This window comes from Vulpes vulpes, chromosome 14, assembly GCF_048418805.1.
Source record: "Vulpes vulpes isolate BD-2025 chromosome 14, VulVul3, whole genome shotgun sequence".
NCBI classification, from domain to species: domain Eukaryota; kingdom Metazoa; phylum Chordata; class Mammalia; order Carnivora; family Canidae; genus Vulpes; species Vulpes vulpes.
In genome coordinates this window covers 86676668-86698702 of record NC_132793.1, presented here as the reverse complement: position 1 = coordinate 86698702, position 22035 = coordinate 86676668, and the positions used below count along the sequence as shown (strand labels likewise).

The following is a 22035-nucleotide window of genomic DNA, read 5'->3' as shown; positions in this document are numbered from 1 at the left end:
GTTACTCCATATGAATTCCTTACCAGGGGCTTGTTTGTGGGTGCCAGTGAATTAGTGCAGGAGAACTCATGTCCCACTGTCTAATGGATAGCAGTAATTAGTTTGAATATTTGGGGATAAGAGAGTTGTTCAACAATCAGCAATCTTACAATTCATTCAGTCTAAACGTCCTTGTGTTACTGCAGAGGAAAATAGGGCTGTCTGAGCTTCTCATTCAAAAAAACTAGTTAATAAGTGGGAAATATCAGAAAGGGAGACAGAACATGAAAGACTCCTAACTCTGGGAAACGAACTAGGGGTGGGGGAAGGGGAGGTGGGCAGGGGGTGGGGGTGACTGGGTGACGGGCACTGAGGGGGGCACTTGACGGGATGAGCACTGGGTGTTATTCTATATGTTGGCAAATTGAACACCAATATAAAATAAATTTATAAAAAAACAAAACAAAACAAAATAACTAGTTAGTCTTTAAATTAGGGGTCTGGCTCAGGCTTTCCCAGATTCCTTTTTACTAGTCTGTAAGGAAAAAACCTGTGTATTAATCGAACCTAGAAGATCTGTGGAGTATAATAAATATATGCATTTCTTTTTTGTTTCTGACTCCTGGTACAGAATATCTAAAACCTTTCTAATCCCCTGAGTGACAAGAGTATCTTTTGTATGCTGATAGAATGACTCTTGTCTGGGGGCCTTTAGATTGGCTTCAGGAGTGGGGGCTGGTCTCCAGAAAGGCCAGGTTGTTATTAGGGGATTGGAACTTTGACTCCCAACCCTCAACCTCCTGAAGCTGCAGAGGGGGTGGAGATTGAGTTCAATCACCAGTGACCAATGACTGAATCAATTGTTCCTTCATTTAAAACCCCTAAATAATGGGATTTGGAAAGCTCCTGGCTTGATGAACCTGTGGCAGTGCTGGGAAGGTCATATTCTGCAGAGAGTATAGAAGCTCCTCACTCTGTCCTCCTGCCAGCACCCTCCCCAACTTTGCCCTATATATTTCTTCAATTTAGCTGTTCTGAGTTTTCTCCTTTATCTCGAAGCAGTAAACATAACTAGTGTCTCCCTGGTTCTGTGAGGCATCTGGCAAATCCTTGAACCTGAGGAGGGGATTATGGGAACCTCTGATTCCCAGCTGGCCAGAAGTACAGTGGCCCCAGTACTGGTGACTAGCTTCTGAAGTGGGGGCAGTGGTATAGAACTGAGCCCTTAACCTGTAGGGCCTGTACCATGGTTAGTGTCAGAATGGACTTGAATTCTTAGACACCCTATTGGTCTCTGAGAATTGGAAAAAACCTCATACAACCTCACATTTCCATTCAGATGAAATGAAAGAACAGGTAGGTGGTTGTTATTTTCAAGTGTCTTCAGTGTCCACAGGAACAACATGATGCTTTCTGGCACCTCCTTGCAGAGCTCTCATTCAGTTTGAGAATGTAGCACAGGTGTAGAAATGAAATATTCTTACTTCCCATAGCATTAAAAAAAATTAAATAGGTGCTTCAGGTGGCATACAGTTAAATTTTAGGATTTAGTTTTACATGTGGTTTTTAGCAAGTTGGCTTCTCTTAGGTAACCACTTTCTAGAGGAAAGCACTATGTGACTGTAGATGTTCCTGGCGAAAGAGAGCATTCCATTAAGACTTTGGTTTCCACCTAATCTTTACAAGTTTGCCTCCATCCCATGGATGTCTTTTCTGGGCCCACTTTTTTGGACTTTGCTGCTGGGACACTTTCCATCTCTCTGAGTGAGTTGGTCTCTAAAGCAGTAAGACAAATTTTGTATGGGTCTGTCGCATCTCTCATTACTTTATGGTCAAACCCCATGTTTTCTAGGATAGAATTGAAGCATTTTTGGAATTACAAATTATTGAATTTTCCTCTGGTCTAGCTAATGCATTTGAGCATTTTTAACAAACCAGCAGTTATGATAATTTTAATGGGAGATTCGTGTTCTATTTTGCATAAGTGATGAATTTAAATTTGATGGAGTCTTTGAATATAAATCCCTGGAGTGTACAGATCTAGTGCCTTAATGCTTTGAGGTTTGTCCCTGCCTATTTTTATTAAAATATTTCCTTGGGATCCCTGGGTGGCGCAGCGGTTTGGCGCCTGCCTTTGGCCCGGGACACGATCCTGGAGACTCGGGATCGAATCCCACGTCAGGCTCCCGGTGCATGGAGCCTGCTTCTCCCTCTGCCTGTGTCTCTGCCTCTCTCTCTCTCTCTCTCTCTCTCTTTCTCTCTGTGTGTGTGTGACTATCATAAATAAATAAAAATTAAAAAAAAATAAAAGATTTCCTCATTTTAAATTATTGTATTTACCAGATTATTTTAAAAGGAGCAATATTTTGCCTGTGGCTTTGTAATTAACCTAATCTGATTACTGTGGTTTTTTTTATCGGACAATAGGCAAAAATATGTTAGTGAAGTTTTAAGAACAGCAGGCTGAGCATCTGTGGTGCCACATACTAAATATTATTTATGGCAATAGCTGTATCTTGTTTCTTTGGACTAGTTATATGTCATTGTATGTACCTGGGATTTCAGTTTAGCAATATTGAGTATACACTGGGCATCAATTTAATTCTATTCTAGAAAAAAAAAAAAACAGACAAAAAAGGCTATTTTGTATAATTATCAAACTGAAATAGTTTAATTCTGTCTTTTAAAGATTCTCTTGCAATATTACTTTAATTTTGTGTTTAATAAAATGCTTTTGGTTATTTGTCAATTATACTCACATATTGATTTGTTTTATATTTATGTAAGTATAAAAAATAACCAGCCCTTTGTTCAATCCTGCTACATGACTGACCTTTGTTATACCATTAATTTGCCTTGTGACTTAGGTTTATGTGTCCTTCATTTAAAAATGAATGAACCAAAAAGAAAAGAAGGAACTGAGTTTTCCCAAACATAGGAAGATTTTAAAATCTGGCTACATGACTTAGAGCTGAGATCTGAACCTACATCTTTTTCTTCCTTTTTTTTTTTTTATTTTTCATTGTGGATAATTTCAAATATATGCAAAGGTAAAGAAAATAATGTATCAAAAATTTTTAAAGATTTTATTTATTCATGAGAGACACCGAGAGAGAGGTAGAGACACAGGCAGAGGGAGAAGCAGGCTCCATGTAGAACTCGATCTCAGGACCCCAGGATCATGACCTGAGCCAAACCCAGGTACCCCTGTATTGGACTTGATGCACCCATCAGTCAGCTACAGCAACCCCTCAGCCATTCTTGTTTTACTGATAACTTCCACCATTGGTCCTCTGGATTATTAAAGCAAATCTGAGACATCATATTGTTTCATTTCAAAATACTGAAATATGTATCTGTAAAGGGAAAAGGTTCCTTTTACAAAATGATAAAGTTGCAAAGCCATTACCACACCTAATAAATAGTAGTAATTTGTTTTATGATAAAATATCCCATGTTCAGACTTCTCATACTGTATCTGTCTGTGTCTCTTAAGTCTCTTTCTCTTAAAAAAAGAAAAGTCTCTTTTTTATTTTTTTGCTGGACCAGATGAGGGGGCTGCTAGAGCCCATATAGCCCTTGTTATCTGTTAATATACGACTAGAGAGACACAGAGAAATTGCTTACCCACCAATCCAATATGCTGATTTATTTCATTTTGCTTTTGTTTTTAGGGATTTATTTTTTACATTTTGATTTAATTTTGTGTCATGATCATATAGAACATTTACTGTTACAAAGTCAAAGCTATATAAGGATTTTTGGAGAATTTTAGTTGTCATCCTGTCCCCTTTATGCAGTTTCTATTTCTTTCCTCTCCAATCCCCCACCACTTCACCTCCAGCCCCATGGCAACCAGTCTTAGGGACTTTTGCCTTATACTTTCATCTAAAAATTATAAGCATGTATGTGTACTCTACACATCCTGCATGTATATTTGCATACTAGAAACACCGTCTTAGCTCTTGGTTTGTAACTTAATGATATATCTTGGGGATAAGTCCATAGCATCGTACAGAGATAATTTCTCATGCTTTTTACAGCTGCATGATACTGCAGCTGCTAATGTGAGGGATGTCAACCCTTGTCTATGATACTAATTTATCATTTGTCTTTTTTATTTACTTCTGGTGGTTTTTTTTATATGTAAAGATTGTAATTTCTACATAGTTAAATTTCATATGCTTTTCCTTTACTGCTTTGGATTTTGAGTAATAGGGAGTATTTCTCAAGTTGTAGCTTATAGAGAAACTCCCTGTTTTTGTCTAATACTTAGATGGAAGCTCTCTCTCCTTTCCCCCCACCCGTCTTTACTTTTCTACTTAAATGTCTGATCAATTTAGAATTAATCCTGATCTGATTTGTGTGAAACATATATTTTCCCTTTTCCATATGATATCTGGTTATATCAATACTACTTATTAGAAAATCTATTTTACCCTTAGTGGTTTGAAAGGACACCTTTATTATACCCTAGATTCCCATAAACAGGACTATTTCTGAATATTTTAGTTCCATTCCATTGGTCTGTTAATTCATACACCAGTACTATGTTGTTTTGATAGTAGAGGCTTTATAACATATTTTAATATATGGTAGGTTAGCCTTCTTCACTGATTTATTTCTAAGGTTTCTTTTGAGATTCTTGCTTGGTTGTTCTTCCAAATGAACTACATAACCAATATGCCCGGCTTCTAGGAAACAATGGTGAGATGTTTTTATTGATATGATTTTAAATTTATAGATTAACCATGGGAAAACTGACATCTCTGCTGTTGACTCTTCTTATCCAAGAACCTGGTGCATTTTTTTTCATTTATTCAAACTACTTTTTTCTTTTATGAATGTTTTACAATTTTCTTTATGTAAGTTTTAGACATTTCTTATCAAGTTGACAGTGATGGTATTTCTTTATCTATTTTACTGTTGTAAATGTGGTCTTTTCCTGCATTATATTTTTTGACTCTTGTCTTTGGTATGAATGAACATTATTGATTTTTGTGTATTTATCTTAGTACCTGTTTTGTTTTTGTTTTTTACACAGTTTTCTTTTTCTGTGTGCTTGTTTTACATGAATTCTTTTGGTTTTCCACATATATAATCACATGTTCTGCAAGTAAAGATATTTTAACCTCTTCTTTCCCAAACTTTATGGCTCCAGTTTATTTTTCTTGTCTGATTAATCCCTTGAACTCAAGGTTAAAAAGTAGTGGGCGTGGCAGGTACCCTTTTCTTGTTGCAGACTTTAGCAGAAAAACTAGTATCTTCTGTATATTCATAGGCTAGCTTTTGAGGTGAGATTATGTTGTACATTGTATGTTTTCTATTATGTAGGATGTGACTTTATCATCTCCCTCAGTTCTAGGTTTTTTGAGTGTTTTTCATATGTACAGATGCTGAGTTGTTTACATATCTTTGTAGTATCCTAGAGATTATCATATGATTTTTCTCCTTGGCTCTATTAACACAAGGAATTGTATTTCCTACTGTGAAATCACTCTTGCATTTCTGGAATGAGCTGCATTTGGATTAATCTTTGTCTTCCTGAATCTACAGTCTTCCCTGATTTTCCCTGTAGCTGGACAAAGTCTTGGTCTGACTTGTATCTTCAATGCCTAAAACAATATATATATATATACTATATATAAAACAATATATATGTATATATATAAACAAATATATATATACTCACACGTGTATTATGTATGTATATATATATATGTATGCATATGTATATATGTTTATCTAAGGAATGTTTAGTGGATTTTCTTCCTTTTAAAGTAATGATTATGTTCCCTGGGTGGCTCAGTGGTTGAGTGTCTGCCTTTGGCTCAGGTTGTGATCCTGGGGTCCTGGGATCAAGTCCCACATCAGGCTCCCTGCATGGAGCCTGCCTCTCCCTCTGCCTATGTCTCTGCCCCTCTCTCTGTGTCTCTCAGGAATAAATAAATAAAATCTTTTTAAAAAATAAATAAAATAATTATATTTTTAAAATAATGCATATTTCTAAGAAACTAAGCAACATAGAAAAGTTTAACAGCAAAAGCAATAAATTAACAGAATTCTACCATCCAGAAATGATCTATTTTTTATATTAGGTGGCCATAAATTCAGAAATCTCTCCATGCATATAGCGATAGAAGATGCGAGCTACAAGGAAATAACACTCTGTGTGTTTCAAACAACTGTTTTTATTTGAAATTAATAGAAAACACACTGAAGCAAAATTAAAGTTAATTCTAAACTTCAGCCCTGTGCTCCTTCATGGTAAGACACCTTCGTTTCTAGAGTTAAGGGAAAAAACTCCCAGCCACCATTCAGGTCCCCTTTGTTGTAATTAATCCCGTATCACTTGCCTCCACGAAGTTACTGTGGCGATCTCACGCCTTCCCCCATACCAGTACCTTGATTTTCGCTCATGTCTACTCTGTCTGTTGCTGTTTTCACATTATTTATTGGATGTGCCATGGTGAGGGTTTAATTCTCACTTTGTAATTGGTTTCCTTAGTTCTGTCACCGGTGTCCTATAATCATACTCCAACCGTTTATCACCTCGAGTGCTTCTGGTGTTGGATTTATATTCTTATTAGGATCTTGAGTTCCACGAAGTACTTGCAGGGAGCTTCTATTTCTTGGTTTATGTTTTCTTCCTGGTTGTCTGGCTCTGTTTTCGCAATCCTTCTGCCTCTGTTTGTTGACTTGCCTGTCATAGCGGTAGATGTTAGTATGTGCACCTGCCAACACTCTGTCTCGCTTATGTGCCATGCCATTGCCTCCATCTCTGTGTTCTTTGGCTCCCATGTGTGTGACTCCTGTTCCATCACCTTCATCCCAGTCTATTGTCCCCTGTCAGAGACAGATGTTGCCTGCTAGCCTTTTTGTAAGCGTCCAGGAGATGATGGGGAGGGCCCATGCAGGCTGAGCGCTGCCCTTGCCTAGGCCCTGGAGTCCTGCTTTTCCTTCTGAAACCCCATGAAATGACTCCTTGGCTGAGGCCTGGGTGAGTCCCACTGCTGTGAGCATCGGCCCGGCCCCTCAGTCTTGGCCCTGTCTTCCTTTCTGGAGCCATGAGGTACATACACCATGTGAGCTGCTTTTCCAAAGGGATTTTAAAACCATATCTCTGGGGCACCTGGGTGGCTCAGTGGTTGAGCATCTGCCTTTGGCTCAGGTCATGATCCCAGAGTCCTGGGATCAAGTCTTATGTCAGGCTCCCCACAGGAAGCCTGCTTTTCCCTCTGCCTATGTCTCTGCCTCTCTCTGTGTGCCTTTCATGAATAAATAAATAAAATATTTTTTAAAAAGTAAAAAACAAAACAAAACCATATTTCCTAGAGCTACCTACCCCCAACTCAGTTCACATTGTTACCAGGCAGAGAAACAATTCTGAACTCAGGTTTAGCTGCTCCCCACTTGAAAGTCAATGCTGGAAAGACAAGTATTGGTGGGAAAGGAAAGGTTGCTATATTCAGGCAGCCAACAACATGGGGAGATGGTGGAATGATGTCACAAAGGCTGTCTTCCCTGTGTAGGGGAAGCTGGAGTCTGTTCCGAGGGAGGACACGAGGAAGGGAGAGGGAGCTTTGTGCCGAAGAAGCAATTGCCCAGGCGGAGAGTTGTATGTCCACATGACCTGACCAGACCCGCTGGCATCAGCAGGAGCTATTTCTGAATGTGGTCAGGTCTTATCTTATGGGGAGGTCTAGTCCTTTGCTCCGTAAAGCCAGCGGTCTCCAAGTCCCTGGGAAAGCTAGTTAATTCTGTGACAGACCAGGGAACTTCAGTCAGCAAGCAAGGAGTGCCTAAGCATGAAGCATGTTCACACCTCAGATGGCTTCATGTGCTCTTGGTGTCACTTCAGACTTGCAGGTGTTGCTGAGAATGCTCAGGACTCGATTTACCTTCTGTGCTCATGCAGACTTTTGTTTATTTGTTTTGTTTTGTTTTGTTTTTTTTCATGCAGACTTTGAAGGCCATGAGGGGGCAGGGATCAAATCCTTCTGGCATCTCCTATTTCTTCCCATGTTTCAATCTTCAAGGTCCCTTTCCTACTCAAATATAATGTAGTACCTTCTTCCCCCCCCCCCCTTTTTAAGGATTTTATTTATTTATTCATGAGAACACACACACACACACACACACACACACACACACACACAGAGGGGCAGAGACACAGGCAGAGGGAGAAGCAGGCTCCATGCAGGGAGCCTGATGCGGGACCCCATCCCGGGTCTCCAGGACCATGCCCTGGGCCAAAGGCAGCGCTAAACCGCTGAGCCACCCGGGTAGCCTCTTCCCTTTTTTTGATTGTGCTGGTGAATTTCTTAAAACATTTGTCCAGTGCCTTTCACGAGGAACCGAAAGAGGGGCCTGTGGTCTTGCCTCACATGGGTATTTAGGTGAGTTCCGGGGCTCTGCATTTCTTCCTTGCACTCTGCCACCCACCAAAGCCAGTAGACATTTATGGAGGGCCGCTGAGGGCAACATGTATCATGTTTTAATCTTTGTAGTTGTCCTTTGTGATAGGCATTAGTATGAACATGTCTATAGACAAGGACACTGAGGCACAGAGAAGCCAAGCAACATTTACTTAATTTGTACCAGGAGAGTCCTAGTCCAGAGCCTGAAGTTTTTTTGCACGATGCTGCCTCTGTGTGAAAATACAGGAGGGAATCTCAGGGCATGGAAACCAGTTACTGTGACGGTGTAGGCAATTCCACAGCATGTGAGCAGGCAACCATGTTATATGAACTGAGAATATTTTTTTCAAGAAATTACTCTGGGCACTGTCACTGTTAACCACTCTCAATGACTTCTGAGGGTATTTCTTCTACTGTCATTCAATCGCTGTAGAAATAGCTTCCTATTAGGTGCCAGGAACTGCTCTGGGTGCTTATGAATGTTGGTCTCTCACCCTTCCCACTGACCTTCAAGGGGCTCTGATCTTTGAAGAAAGAGGCGGTCAGAGAGAAATGAGGTGATTGCACAGGGTCACCCAGCTAGTAAGGGGCAGTAGCTGGATTCACATTCAGATCCACATGGCCCCTGAGGCCATGCTCTTTGAATTATGCTCTGCTGCCTGGGGTTAAGTGATTGAGCTTTTGATAGTGAGTTTTGAAGAGCTCTCTGCTTTGCCTGTGACCAGTCTTTTTATTTTTTATTTTTTTTATTTTTTTTATTTTTTGCCTGTGACCAGTCTTTACCATCTTTAATGCATGTGCCAAGACAAGTCCCCACACTTAAAAAAAAAAAAAAAAAAAGATTTATTTATTTATTTATTTATTTATTTATTTATTTATTTATTTATGAGAGTGTGCACAAGTGGGAAGGGGAGAGGGTGTGAGAGAGAGGGAATCTCAAGCAGATCTGTGCTGAGCATGGAACCCAATAGAAATGGGCCTCCATCTCACAACCCTTAGATCACTATCTCAGCTGACACCAGGAGTCAGACACTTAACCAGCTGTGCTACCCAGGCACCTCAGCAAGTCCTCACACTTTTAAACAAGCATCAGAAGGGTCTATATTCCTGTTAGGGGAAATTGTTGGGGTCACAGTATATGAAAGAAGTGATCTAAAAAAAAAAAAAAAAAAAGAAGTGATCTATAGCCAGGAAATCTTGGGGGAAGAAATTTACTTAATTTACAACTGTTTGTTTCCCAGAAAAAATAATAGAAGTATGTGAAAACATTACTACTTATTAGTTAGTATTTAACTCCGCATTTTTACATAAAATGTAAAAAAAATAAAAGTCAAATCTTCTTAATAGGTATCTTAGTTCAGGCTGCCATAACAAAATACCATAGACTTGGTGGCTTAACAACAGAAATTTATTTTTTCTAAGTCCTGGTTAGGCTCTGCTTCCTGACTTGTAGATGGCTTCTTGCTGTGTCCCTACATGGCCATTCTTTGGTGTATGCAAATGGAGAAAGAGTGATCTCCCTCTCTCTTTCCTATAATGGCCACCAGCCCTATCAGACCCTGCCCTTATGACTTATCTAACCTTAATGATCTCCTAAAAGCCTATCTCCAGAGTCAGTCACATTGTGGGGTTAGAACTTCAACATATGAATTTTGGGAGAACACAATTCAATATTTAGCAATAGGGAAGTTGTTTTTGTTTTTTAAAATCTCATTTCTCCTTTTTATGTATTTTTGCTGTATTTATATTTCATTCAATTTTGCAGCTGAATTCTAAACACCAGTCAGAAGGATCTGTTTCTAGCTGATCTACAAACCACTCAGCACATTATTAATTTTTTACTGTAAGTGGTAATTATTATAGAAGGTAATGAGAGTGATCAGTATGCTTAGATTATTTAAAAATTCTAGTAGACTTTGAGTATTTTATATGGTAGCTGAAGAATAATGTTAAGTCAACTTTTAAAAGGCATGTCAATGAAAAAGAGGCTATAAAGAAACCAAAGTAGGTATTTGGAGTTTTGGGGATTACAATCCTGGAGACACAAAGTCCACTGAAATCAAAAGTGCCCTCCAAATTGCTAGCAGAAGTTCAGGTTTATAAAGGCAAACTCCCCCAAGTTACATAACTTGTTTTGAAAGGATTAAGATTGGTGCTGGCAGGGTTTAAACTAACAGGTGTTACATTATCTTTAGTTCAGTCCAAAGTAGAAGGATGTGTTCCAAGAAGTGGTGGAGTTGTAGCTGATTAAAGTAAAAAGTTCATGGTGTTCCGGAAATTGAAACAGAAGAGGTGCATAGGCTCTATTTCCTCAACTTCTTTTCTACTCTATTTTGAGTGACTCTCTTAACAGTGTTATTTCATTTTGAATCTCCCTTCACAGGTGGCTCTTCAGATGTTCATTCTACGGGATCAGGTAATCATCCTGTATTTTTTATATAAGAGAAAGGAGAGGGTGCTCTGTATGGCTTTTGTAGAGAGATACATTCAGAATTTAATGTTCTCATTTAGTTACAGAAAACTAGAGAGAACTGCTGCTTTAAACAGTTGGGTTCTTGGCAGATGAACTTAAAAAAGAATATTGCCAATTTTTCCCTGTGGGTCGTAGGTGCCTTGATATAACTTGCTCTTGGGGAAAAAAATATGAGACAAGTATAAAAAAACTGGCTCCGTGTGATTAGAAAGGAAAGTCTATCTTTTTAGAAATGTGCTGAATTCTGAAAGTTAATTAAAACTAAGACATTGTCACATGGTATTCTAAACTTCTTATATTTAGCTTTTCCCTTAAAAAAAAAAAAAGATACTTCTTCTCTGTAAATGTAACTGTCCTGGTGTCTTAAATCTTCTAGCCAGAGGGTATCACCATCTCCTTTAATATTCAAGTGAACCTGTTTACATCCCAGTGCCCTGTATTTGGGAAACCCAGCATGTTTGTCCCTCTTCTCTTTCCCTAAAGATGGCTGTGCTTGGTCTTGGAGATTTTCCTGGTCACACAGACTCTGGTTTTCCAGCCTGCTGAATGCTAAGATCCTGAATACTGGGTCTCTCATGACTGGCCTGTACCCACTCCACCTGCCCCAGGCTGGGCACTGCTCCCCAGTCTCAAAGGAACTGACACATGTTATGACAGCAACCTACGGGGTACCTGCCACACTGGCAGTTCTGGAACTGTTCCTGGATTCCTTTGATCATCACAATGCAAATTCAATAGTCATTGTTGGCTCATCTTACTTTCCATGTGGCTTATAGATCAGTAGAGTCTCACAGATCTCCCCTACTTCACTGGCTACCCCCTCTCAGCCTCTCTGCTGACTTTTTCTCCTGAGGGGTGAAAAAGGGAGAGTCCTGAGTCTTACTCTCTGTCCATGTTCTCTCACTGCTGTGACTTCAGCTAGACTCATGGCCTTAAACACTACCTCTAGTCCAACCTCTTTCTTGGGCTCCTGCAGACTCATGTATCCAGCTGCCCAGTCACCATCTTTATATGAATGTCTGATAGGCATCCCAAATCGAATATGTCCAAAGCAGAGTCTTCATTTTCCACTCACGTCTGTTTCTTTCAGCTCTTTTCCACATTAGTAACTGATACTGCCATTTACCCTCTTGACCAGACCAAGCATTTAACTCTTTGACTGTTCTTTCTCTCTCTACAATTCCATCAGCAAGACATTTTAGCTCTTACTTCATGGTATACCCAGAATCCCATTCCTTCTCATCACCTCCACCATGACTTCCCTAGTCAAAGCCACTATAACCCTTTGTTAGGCCAACACAGCCATAATACTATCTACCTAATTCCATTCTGGCTTCTAAGTCTGTAAAGCCACACAGGTGCCTTGGTGAACATATAAAACCCTAAGTCACATCACATCACTCCTCAGTTCACAGTTCTTTCGCAGCTACTAGTCTCACTCAGAATATTAATCTCAACTCCTCATCATGCTCTACAAGACCATGTATGATTTGTCCCTTGCCCACCTCCTGGACCCTCCTCCACAAGCCACACTCACCTTCCTGCTCTTCCTTGTACACCCACATGCCTTCCTTCCTTAGGATCTGTGTGTTTGCTGTTTTCCCCCTGCCATGCTCTTCCACATGATCTTACCATGGCTTTCTCCTTCTCCTCTCTTAGGCTATTGCTCAAGTGACAGCTCTACACAAAGGCCATCACTGACCATGCTACCTAAAATACTCCCCGTGCCCAGATTATTTAATGCAACAAAATCTGGTCCTCATTCTCCTTTGCTTCCTTCTTCCAAAATGAGTAGAGTTGATGAGTAGAATTGAAGATGAGAATTTGGGAGAGAGGGACTCCTGAGGTTTTCTATTGTGAACACTAGATAAAACCACTGATTTTCTTGAACAACAAGCCAGTTCCTTGAGATGGTTTATGCCTCTTCCATAATACCTGAGGACAGCTAAAATCATAAAGCTTAGTTTTAAAAGCTAAAATACTAGAAATTTAGATACTTTTTTCCTTCTGGCTATATAACAAGTAGAAAAAATATTGTTATATTGGTATTCTTACTGTGCTATCCAAATAATATATAGCTCTGGATTGCTTATTAGATATTGTGGGTCCTGAGTAAGTTTCTCAGGGTTATCAGGTATTTTCATATTTATGGCAGAGAATTTAAAATATTTTTAAAATTTACCTACAGTAAGTTCCACCTTTTTCTGACATACAGTTCCATGAGTTTCAACATATATACAGGTTAATATAACCACCACCACCACAATAATATTCTCTTATGATGCCCCTTTATAGTTCATTTTTGACTCTACTATTAATCCTCAGAAACAAATGATCTGTTCTCCATCCATATAGCTTTTCTGCTTCCAGAATATGATCTAAGTGGAGTCATGCAATATGTGCTCTCATGAGACTGGCTTCATTTACATTTAAGACTCATCCATGCTGTTGTACATATAAATAATTTTGTTCCTTTTTATTGTTGCACACTGTTTATTCATATGGATGTAACACAGTTGCTTTATCCTGTGGCCCAATGAAACGCTGCATTATTTCTACTTTTTGGTGATAGTGAATGAAGCTTCCATAAATATTTGTTTATAGTTTTTGTATGGACATACATTTTGGTTATCTTCCAATGAAATACATGGAGTAGGATTCCTGGGTCATATGCAGAGGTAAGCCCAAATTTGTAAGCCATGGCTAAACTGTTTTCTCTGGGTGGTTGTACCATTTTGCATTCCCTCTAGCATATGGGACAGTCCAGGTACTCTGCATCCTTACTAACACTTGCCTAGTCCATTTACTTTGTTCTGCCATTTTAATAACTGTGCATGTAGTAATATATTATTGCAGTTTTCATTTGCATTTTCCCTAATAGCCAGTGATGTCCAGCATCTTATCATGTGCTTATTTGTCATCTGTATATCTTTTCACATGGAAATGACTGTCTGAACTTCTTAAAATTTTTATATGAAGGTGTTTGGAGGTTCATTACATATTCTGGATGTAAATCTTTTGTCAGTTACGTTATTTGAAAGTGTTTCCTTCAAATCTATGGCTTCTCTTTTCATTTTAACAGTGCCTTCCCCAGAGTAAAAGTTTATTGGTTATTTCTCTTCCAGTTGATCAGTATTTTTTCCTTCAGGGATCATGCTTTTGGTATTGTATCTAAGGATCTTTACCTAACCCAATGTTCTGAAGATTTCCTCCTTTTTTTTTTTAGTTTTATGTATTACATTTAAGTGTATGATCCATTTTGAGTTAGTTCTTGTGTATGATGGGAAATGTACCTTGAAGTTTATATCTTTTGACATTCAGGTATCCAATTTTCCCAGCACCATCTTTGGAAAAGACTACCCATCTCCATTGAATTGCCACTGTACCTTTGTCAGAGTACAAGCTGGCCACATTTGTGTAAAAGGATGTTTGAGCTCTCTGTTCTGTTCAATTGATCTGTGTGTCTACCCTTTGGCAGTCCCACACTGTATCGATCACTGTAGCTTTATGGTGAGACTTTAGATCATGTTGTGTGAGCTCTATAAGGTTGTTCTTTTTCAAAAGTGTTTCAGCTATTTGAGCTTACTCTTGTTTCTGGGGGCACCTTTTTTCAGTGATCTGACTATAAAATGTAGGCCTTTGCCTTCCCACATCTTCATGTACTTCCCGTTTCTGCGCTTGCCTCAGAGCAAAGGGATTAGAAGGAAGAATCTGCAAGGGTGCCAGCATTGCGACCTTCCCCACTGCCCACTACCCCAGCATCTGCTTCCTCACTGCAGCTTCCACACTAAGGCTGTCCTCAGGAGGGGTCAGGAGAATCAAAATAACTTTGTCTAACAGTCACCCCTCATTGCCCCTTTCCAAGGGACTCTGATAAGGTAGAGTGAGTGTTTTCTTGGAACTTTTGTGTCTCTACATAGTAGAATCTAAGCCAGGGACAGTGGGGGCTAGAAATTAAAACTCAGTGCAAACCAAAAAACAGGGCTAGAAATTAAAACTAAATGCAAACCCATCACCATATGGTTCTTTGAATTTCTGTTTCTTACCCAGTTGACCTGCTCTTATTAAGTTCTCAGAGTCCTAAGATAGTTGCTTTGTATATTCTGCACAGGGTTTTGAGTTGTAATCAGTTGGAGAGTGAAGGTGGAATGTGTTGTCCCATCTTAACTAGAACCAAAAGCTCTGATAGAGAATTTTAATAAAAAATGTGTCTTTGCATTTATAAGTCATTCATCTATTCATTCAACTACTTTTTACCTTCTAACTACTAGCACTGTTCTGAGCATGTGAGTTACATCAGTGAATAAATCATATAGAAAGCTGATATCCTAATGAAAGTGTCAAGTAATAAAATTCAAAGGGTAATGCTGTATGTTAGAAGATATGTGCCAGGGAAAAAGGAATAGGTAGACTGTAGTGCAGAGGACTGAGAGAGTGATAAAGGAAGAGGTTACTATTTTATTTTATTTATTTTTATTTATTTTTTGAGACAGAGGGGTAGGGATAGGGGCAGAGGGAGAGAAAGAATCTTAAGCAAGAGCCGTGCCCAGCACAGAGCCCAATGTGGGGCTCAGTCTCAGGACCCTGAGATCATGACTTGAGCTGAAATCAAGAGTTTAACCAACGGGGTCACTCAGGTGCCAAGAGGTTGCTATTTTAATATGGCAACAGCAGGACTCATTGAGCAGATGATACTTGGGCCAAGTGAGGGAATGAGGAAGTGAAGGAGTTAGCCATATCTGGGGCAGAAGGAATAGTTAGTGCAAAGGCCCTGAGTGGGAGTGACAGGTTCTAACAACAGCCAGGGGGCCACTGTGACTAGAGGGAAGTGAGCAAGGGAGGGAGGAGTAGAAGATGAGGTCAGAGGAAAAGAGCAGAAAATAAGGTATAGGTCCTTTAAGTAAGTTGAAGACTCTGTGTGAAATGGGGAGCCACTAGAATGTGTTAAGCAGATAGTGACATGGTCTGATTTAACTTTTTAAAGGATCATTCTGGCTGCTGAGGAGGGATGAGCTGCAGGGGAGGCATGGAAGAAAGAAGAGCAGTGAAGAGGCTATAACAGTGTGATGGCTAATTGTCAACTTGGTTGGGGCAAAGGTACCCAGATATTTGATCAAACATTTTTCTGGATGTTTCTGTGAAAGTGTTTTTTAGGAGAGACTGACATTTAAATTGGTAGATTTTGAGTAAAGCAAATTTCCCTCCATAATGTGGTGGACCTCATCCAATGAGTTGAAGGCCTTAATAGAACAAAGACCGATCTCCCCTGAACAGGAAAAAATTCTGGGAGCAGACTGCCTTTGGACTTGATCTGCAACTCTTTCTCCAGTCTCCAGCTTGCTGCTCTATCCCCAACAGATTTTGCATTTGCCAAGCCTCCACAATTGTTTGAGCCAGTTCTGTAAAACAATCTCCCCTGTTCTTCACTCTGTGTTTGTGTGTGTGTGTGTGTGTGTGTGTATACATATGCACCCCCCCCCCCGAATATATATACAAACACACACATCCTGTTGGTTCAGTTTCTCTGGGGAACTCTGTGTAACCCAGATAAGAAATGACGGGCACTGAGGGGGGGCACTTGACGGGATGAGCACTGGGTGTTATATGTTGGCAAATTGAACTCCAGTAAAAAAGTATACAAAAAAAAGAAAAAAAACCCAGAAATGATGGTGGATTGAATCAGGTGGGGATAGCAGTAGGGCTAATGATAAATAATTAGATTTAAGGTGATTTGCATAACCTCCTGAAAGTTTGCATATGGGATTAAGAAAAAAAGAAAGATTAAAGGTGACTCAGAGGTTCTGTACAATTTCAACAGAATGACAAATGTGAGAATGCTATAGAAAGCAGAGTGATACTTAATTTAAAGAACAAACTCCTTATAACATATATTGGGAAAAGAGATCTTCTTTAAAAATATTTACAAAACTGTAAAATACTTAGTCCTAAAATTAACAAGAAATATTATGAACCTATAGGCAAATAAAAACACTGAAACTCTACAGAAAATCATAAAACATGATTTTTAAAAACTGAAATAATTGACAGACTCAATAATAGATCTCAATTTCTAGATAATTTTAATTTTCTAGATCTAGAATAACATATAAATGTGATTAATACCAATTAAAATAACTAGATTGGGGCATGTATTAGTTTCCTAGGGCTGCTGAAGTACCACAAACTGGGTGGCTTAAACCAAAAAACACCTATTAGTAGAAAATTGATCAGATCAAATTTTTCAGTTAGTATGCTTTGGAACACTGATGACCCATAAATGGGTTACAGGTGTCTTCAGGTGGTGAGGTGGCATTCCCATATCTTAGGTTACTTGAAAGTGTCCTCCAAAGAAGCTGGTTCTAAAAGTGCATGCTATGTGGTCTCTGCAGGGAACAATATCTAGCATTCCATCTACCATCACAATACTCTGAACCAGTGCTGTTCATTGAAGGCCCTAGACCCATGGAAGTAATGGAAGAGTTTATGTTCTAGCTGTCCCAAGGTTGTAGGTGCATGGGTTGCAGGAAGGCTGAGCTCCTGGATGGGGGTAGTAGCTATAGTTGGTAGTATCAAAATTATGTCTTCATCTATACCAGATACTTCTGGCTATTTGAGCTTATGTGTCCTTTCAGGGCTATCTATGCTAACCATAGGGGAAATATGCCCACGGGGCAAGCACATTCTGCAAATTACAGTACCATGATCATGTGGAAATATGAATAATTCTGAAAAGATTTGAAATCCATTTGCATTATTAAGAGACATTTCTGTATTACATTTATCAAGAAAAAAAGCAGTATTCAATTTTTTAAGTATAATTTCATTTTGTATGGAAAATATTGTTTTTAAATTTTTTTATCATCTACCTGTATATTTCTCACAAATAAGACTATCAAAAATTTAAAGAGCTCATTATTTGAAAAATCTACTCAGAGAATTCTGCTTCCCATCATGACAGCATAACCGGTACTGAATTAGCCCTCCCACTACAAATAATTACAATGGATAAAAAAAAAAAAAAAAAAAAAATGAGGCAACTGTTTTCTGATATTAGATAATAAGTACTACGAAATTACAATTCTTCAGAAAGGAGAAATTTATAAATGAGTTCTACAGTCATCCTAGTTTTCTGCTCCAGATACCACTTTCCATACTACAATGTAAAGAGATGGAGCCTAAGCAGAACACAGTTGTCTCACTGAGTTTGGGGGACGTAGAGTAGAGCTACTAACCTGAGTTTGGAGGGCAGCATATTGGAGAGAAGGGAGCTGTACAGAGAAGGAGCTCCAGAAGTCTTCATAAGAGTTCCCCAGTTACTTAGCCAAATAATTAAGCTGTGCATATGCAAGATGAGATTCTGCAAGGCCTGCCAGGGAAGAACTGTTGGAGGGCTATGAGCTAAACAGATTCTAGAAGTTGCATGATAAAACAAGGAGTTTCAACCATGGACAAACATCGTTGAACAGCATCGGCACTGAGCTCACAGCCTAGAAAGGCCATGACTTCAGAGTAGATCTACCAAAGCTCTAGAGAAAGGGCTACTCTAGACCATGGGTTGGCAATCTGTGGTTCATGAGCGAAATATGGTCTTTTGCCCTTTTATACAGCCCATGAGCTAAGAATGATTTTCACATTTGTAAAGTATTATAGTGTTTAAAATAACATTGAAGAAATATATACAAAAGAGAACATACATGTGTAAAATATTTACTATAGAAGAAAAGTTTGCCAATCTCTGCTCTAGATCCGTCATAATCTTAAAAACAAGCTCAGAAGGATTGAGCTGATCCATCAATAAATCAACTACCGACTAGAACAAAATTCAGCACTCTCTGAAAAAGGAAACTAAAATCCAGATTCTTGACAGTGTCACATCCACAATTTCTAGCATACAATCAAAAATTACTAGATTAATTCATTAGAGAATAAGTTTCAGACAATCAAAATGACCCAAGACATTGACAAAAGACAACCAGAAAGTTTTTACTGGTCCAAATAAGGACAATATGTATATCAAAAAGAATAAAATTGCAGAGGAGTGAAACACATTAAATATGTTTTGGTCTATAAGTTCATAATGATCTTTACCAAAAAAATGACTTGCTACTCCCAAAAAAATAGCATTTTTTTGAAGACTAAATAAAGGGAAGGATTTAATCATAGTAGAGAAGTGGTTCCATCTCCATATGAAAGAATTCAGACTTATAAATGAGGAAGAAATAATATAATTAGAATATCATCACTTTGCAACATCCACTGTAGTAATGCATCCAGGCATTGGCACCTAGACTTGGCATGCCATGTTGTGAATGAACACACTATGACCTATCATCTTACCAAAAAGAAAGAACCTGAGTCCAATCAAACCCCTAAAGCCTATTGCTTAATTTTTGTTGTTGTCACTTATTTACAAGACATACATGTGAGAAGTGAAGATTTTGAACTGCACCAGAAGTAGAGATAATCAGTAAATGCATACAGGTACTACAGGGGAAATGCCTACGATCCTTCAACACATAACATGAAGAGGGAAGACTGAAATTAAAAGAGACAAGAAGACATAATAGGTATTTTTTGGCAATTAAAATGCTTTATTTATATGAGTGGTAGGAGTAAATAAACAAATTGAAAATGTGATTATCACTTAAACTACATCCTGTCTTTTATAACTATTGCTCTCTTGGTGAGAGAGTCCTCCAGATGAATCCTGCTGCTATGTCATGAGGACACCCAAACAGCCCATGGAGAGGCCTACTTGATGAAGAACTGAGGCCAAAAGAGTTCTAAGTAGAATGGAAAATTCTATAAACAATTTTACCAAAATCTCAAAATGCAAAATTTCTGAAAAGTGGGACAAATATGGGGCATCTGGTGGCTCAGTCAGTTAAGCATCTGCCTTTGGCTCAGGTCATGATCCCAGGGTCCTGGGTTCAAGTGCCATGTTCAGGCTCCCTGCTCAGTGGGAAGGGTGCTTCTCCCTCTGCCCTTCCACCCTGCTTGTGATCTCTCTCTCAAATAAATAAATAAAATCTTTTTAAAAAAAAGTTGTACAAATAGGCTTTACTTTTCAGCTGTTCAACCTGTTTCTGTTAGCAAATTTTCTTCTCGGCAAGACTCTAAGGGCTGTGGATCCATTCTTTTAGTTCTGTTCATCAGTAAAAACCAAGTATATCAATTAGACTATTTAGAATCACTGTTTTTATATTGTAGTTTATTTTAAAAGTTTCCTAAGCTATAAATAGCTATTTCCTAAAGAGTTCATTTGAAATCCTGAGGTGCCCATCCACAATGGGCCCCAAATGAGTATACATTTTAGGAGGATTGGGAGGAGGGAGGGAGGATCTGTATATCACATATAAATCTGCAGTATGGAAGTGAATATTTCTTAGAGAAGGTAATATGTAGTCATCAAAGGTGTTTCCTTCTTACAAAAGATCCAGAGTGGTTTATACAGTTCTCATTGGTATCTGATTGGGAAGAGAAAAGGAGAGAGAGAGAGAGAGAGAGAGAGAGAGAGAGAGAGAGGGAAATTGGAGGGGAAGAAGAATAAGGACAGGAGGCTAGAGAGGTGAGGTTGAACAGAGTGTGTCAAAGAGGTTGGAAAAGCGATACAGAGAAGGACATTTGCTATAATGTCATTGATGGCGAGCAAATCACTGCCCAGTTGCCATCTCCTGGAAATCTTTTGTGACCCCTCCCCCAATGCATTGTCCTATCCTCTTTACTATTGATGCATAAATGAATTAACCCAAAACTAAAGACATAACAGTCTTTAAAATGAACAGACTAAACTGTAGTGTCTTAGTATTCACATTCAGTGTTGAAACAATAAAAGAATGCAGCAGCAGAGTATACACGGTTCCTGAACATGTAGAATATTTATAAAAATCAGCCATACACAGGGCAATAAAGCAAGCTTTACCATGTATCAAAGGTTAGAAACACCAAGAACATGGTCTCTGAGAATAGTATAATTGAACTAGAACTATATATCAAAAAGATAAGTAGAAAAGATGTGTATGTTTGGAAATTAAGTACTATACTTCTGAATAGCCTATGGATCAAAGAAGAAATCATAATCAGTGTTCAGAAATATTTTGAACTGAATAGCCAAGCAGAACTAAGGAGATAGAGGTAATGCTCTGTTTAGAGGGAATATATAGCTTTGGAAGCATATATTAGAGAAGAAGCAGAGCTACAAATAATGACCTAAGTATTCCTCTCAAGAATTTAGAAAAACAACTGCAAATTAAATGGAAATTTAGTAAGGAAGAAATAGTAATTATAAGCATAGAAGGGAACAAAATAAAATTTCAACATACAATAAAAAGTATAGGGACAGCCTGGGTGGCTCAGCGGTTTAGCGCCTCCTTCAGCCCAGGGCCTGATTTTGGAGACCCAGGATCGAGTCCCACGTCAGGCTCCCTGCACGGAGCCTGCTTCTCCCTCTGCCTGTGTGTGTGTCTCTGCCTCTCTCTGTGTGTGTCTCTCATGAATAAATAAATAAAACCCTTAAAAATAAAAGGGGATATCACTTATGATCCTACAGACATTATAAAGACAATGAGAGGATACTGTCAACAAATTTATCACAATACATTTGAAAATTTAGAAAAAATGAGGAATGCTTAGAAAAATACAACCTAAAAAAAGAAAAATACAACCTACCAACACTGACACGAGAAGAAATACAAAATTTGAATTAACTGTTAAAAAACTGAATCCATAATTAAATACCTTCCCTGGAAGAAAACTTAAGGCCCAGATGACTTTACTGGTGAATTCTGCTGAACACACAAGGATGAAATTGGGTCAGTTGTACACAAACTCTTCCAGAGAATAGAAAAGAAGATTATTTCCCATTTATGAAGGTAGCATGACCTTAGTACCAAACCTAACAAAGGCTTTACGATAAAGGAAAATTACAGGACCATTTCCCTCTTGAATATAGATGTCAAAATCCTTTAAAAATTTTAATAAACACGTCTCTACAATCAAGGGGAAAAAATCAAAGGAGAAGAAATAACCATGGAAACAAATTCTTAGAGATACATAAAAAGGATGGCACATTGTGATCATGAAATGTTGGATGCAGGACTGCAAACTTGATTTACACCCAGGACAGATTGAAGAAATTTTTTTTTATTCCTTAAAAGATGAAGG

The 22035-nt window shown here is 38.6% G+C and overlaps 1 protein-coding gene across 7 annotated transcripts in view; it reads left to right on the top strand.

Moving 5' to 3' along the window:
* The window catches only part of ENTREP2 (endosomal transmembrane epsin interactor 2), a 443586-nt gene that overhangs the window by 254538 nt on the left and 167013 nt on the right, over window positions 1–22035 (top strand). For 3 of the 7 annotated variants that reach the window (XM_072737076.1, XM_072737072.1, XM_072737074.1), the window contains one exon: window positions 10783–10815. The exons of the other annotated variants lie outside the window; for them this stretch is intronic. In XM_072737076.1, coding sequence (XP_072593177.1) covers window positions 10783–10815 — 33 coding nt within the window. The remainder of the gene's footprint in view (window positions 1–10782; window positions 10816–22035) is intronic. 7 annotated transcript variants of the gene reach the window in all.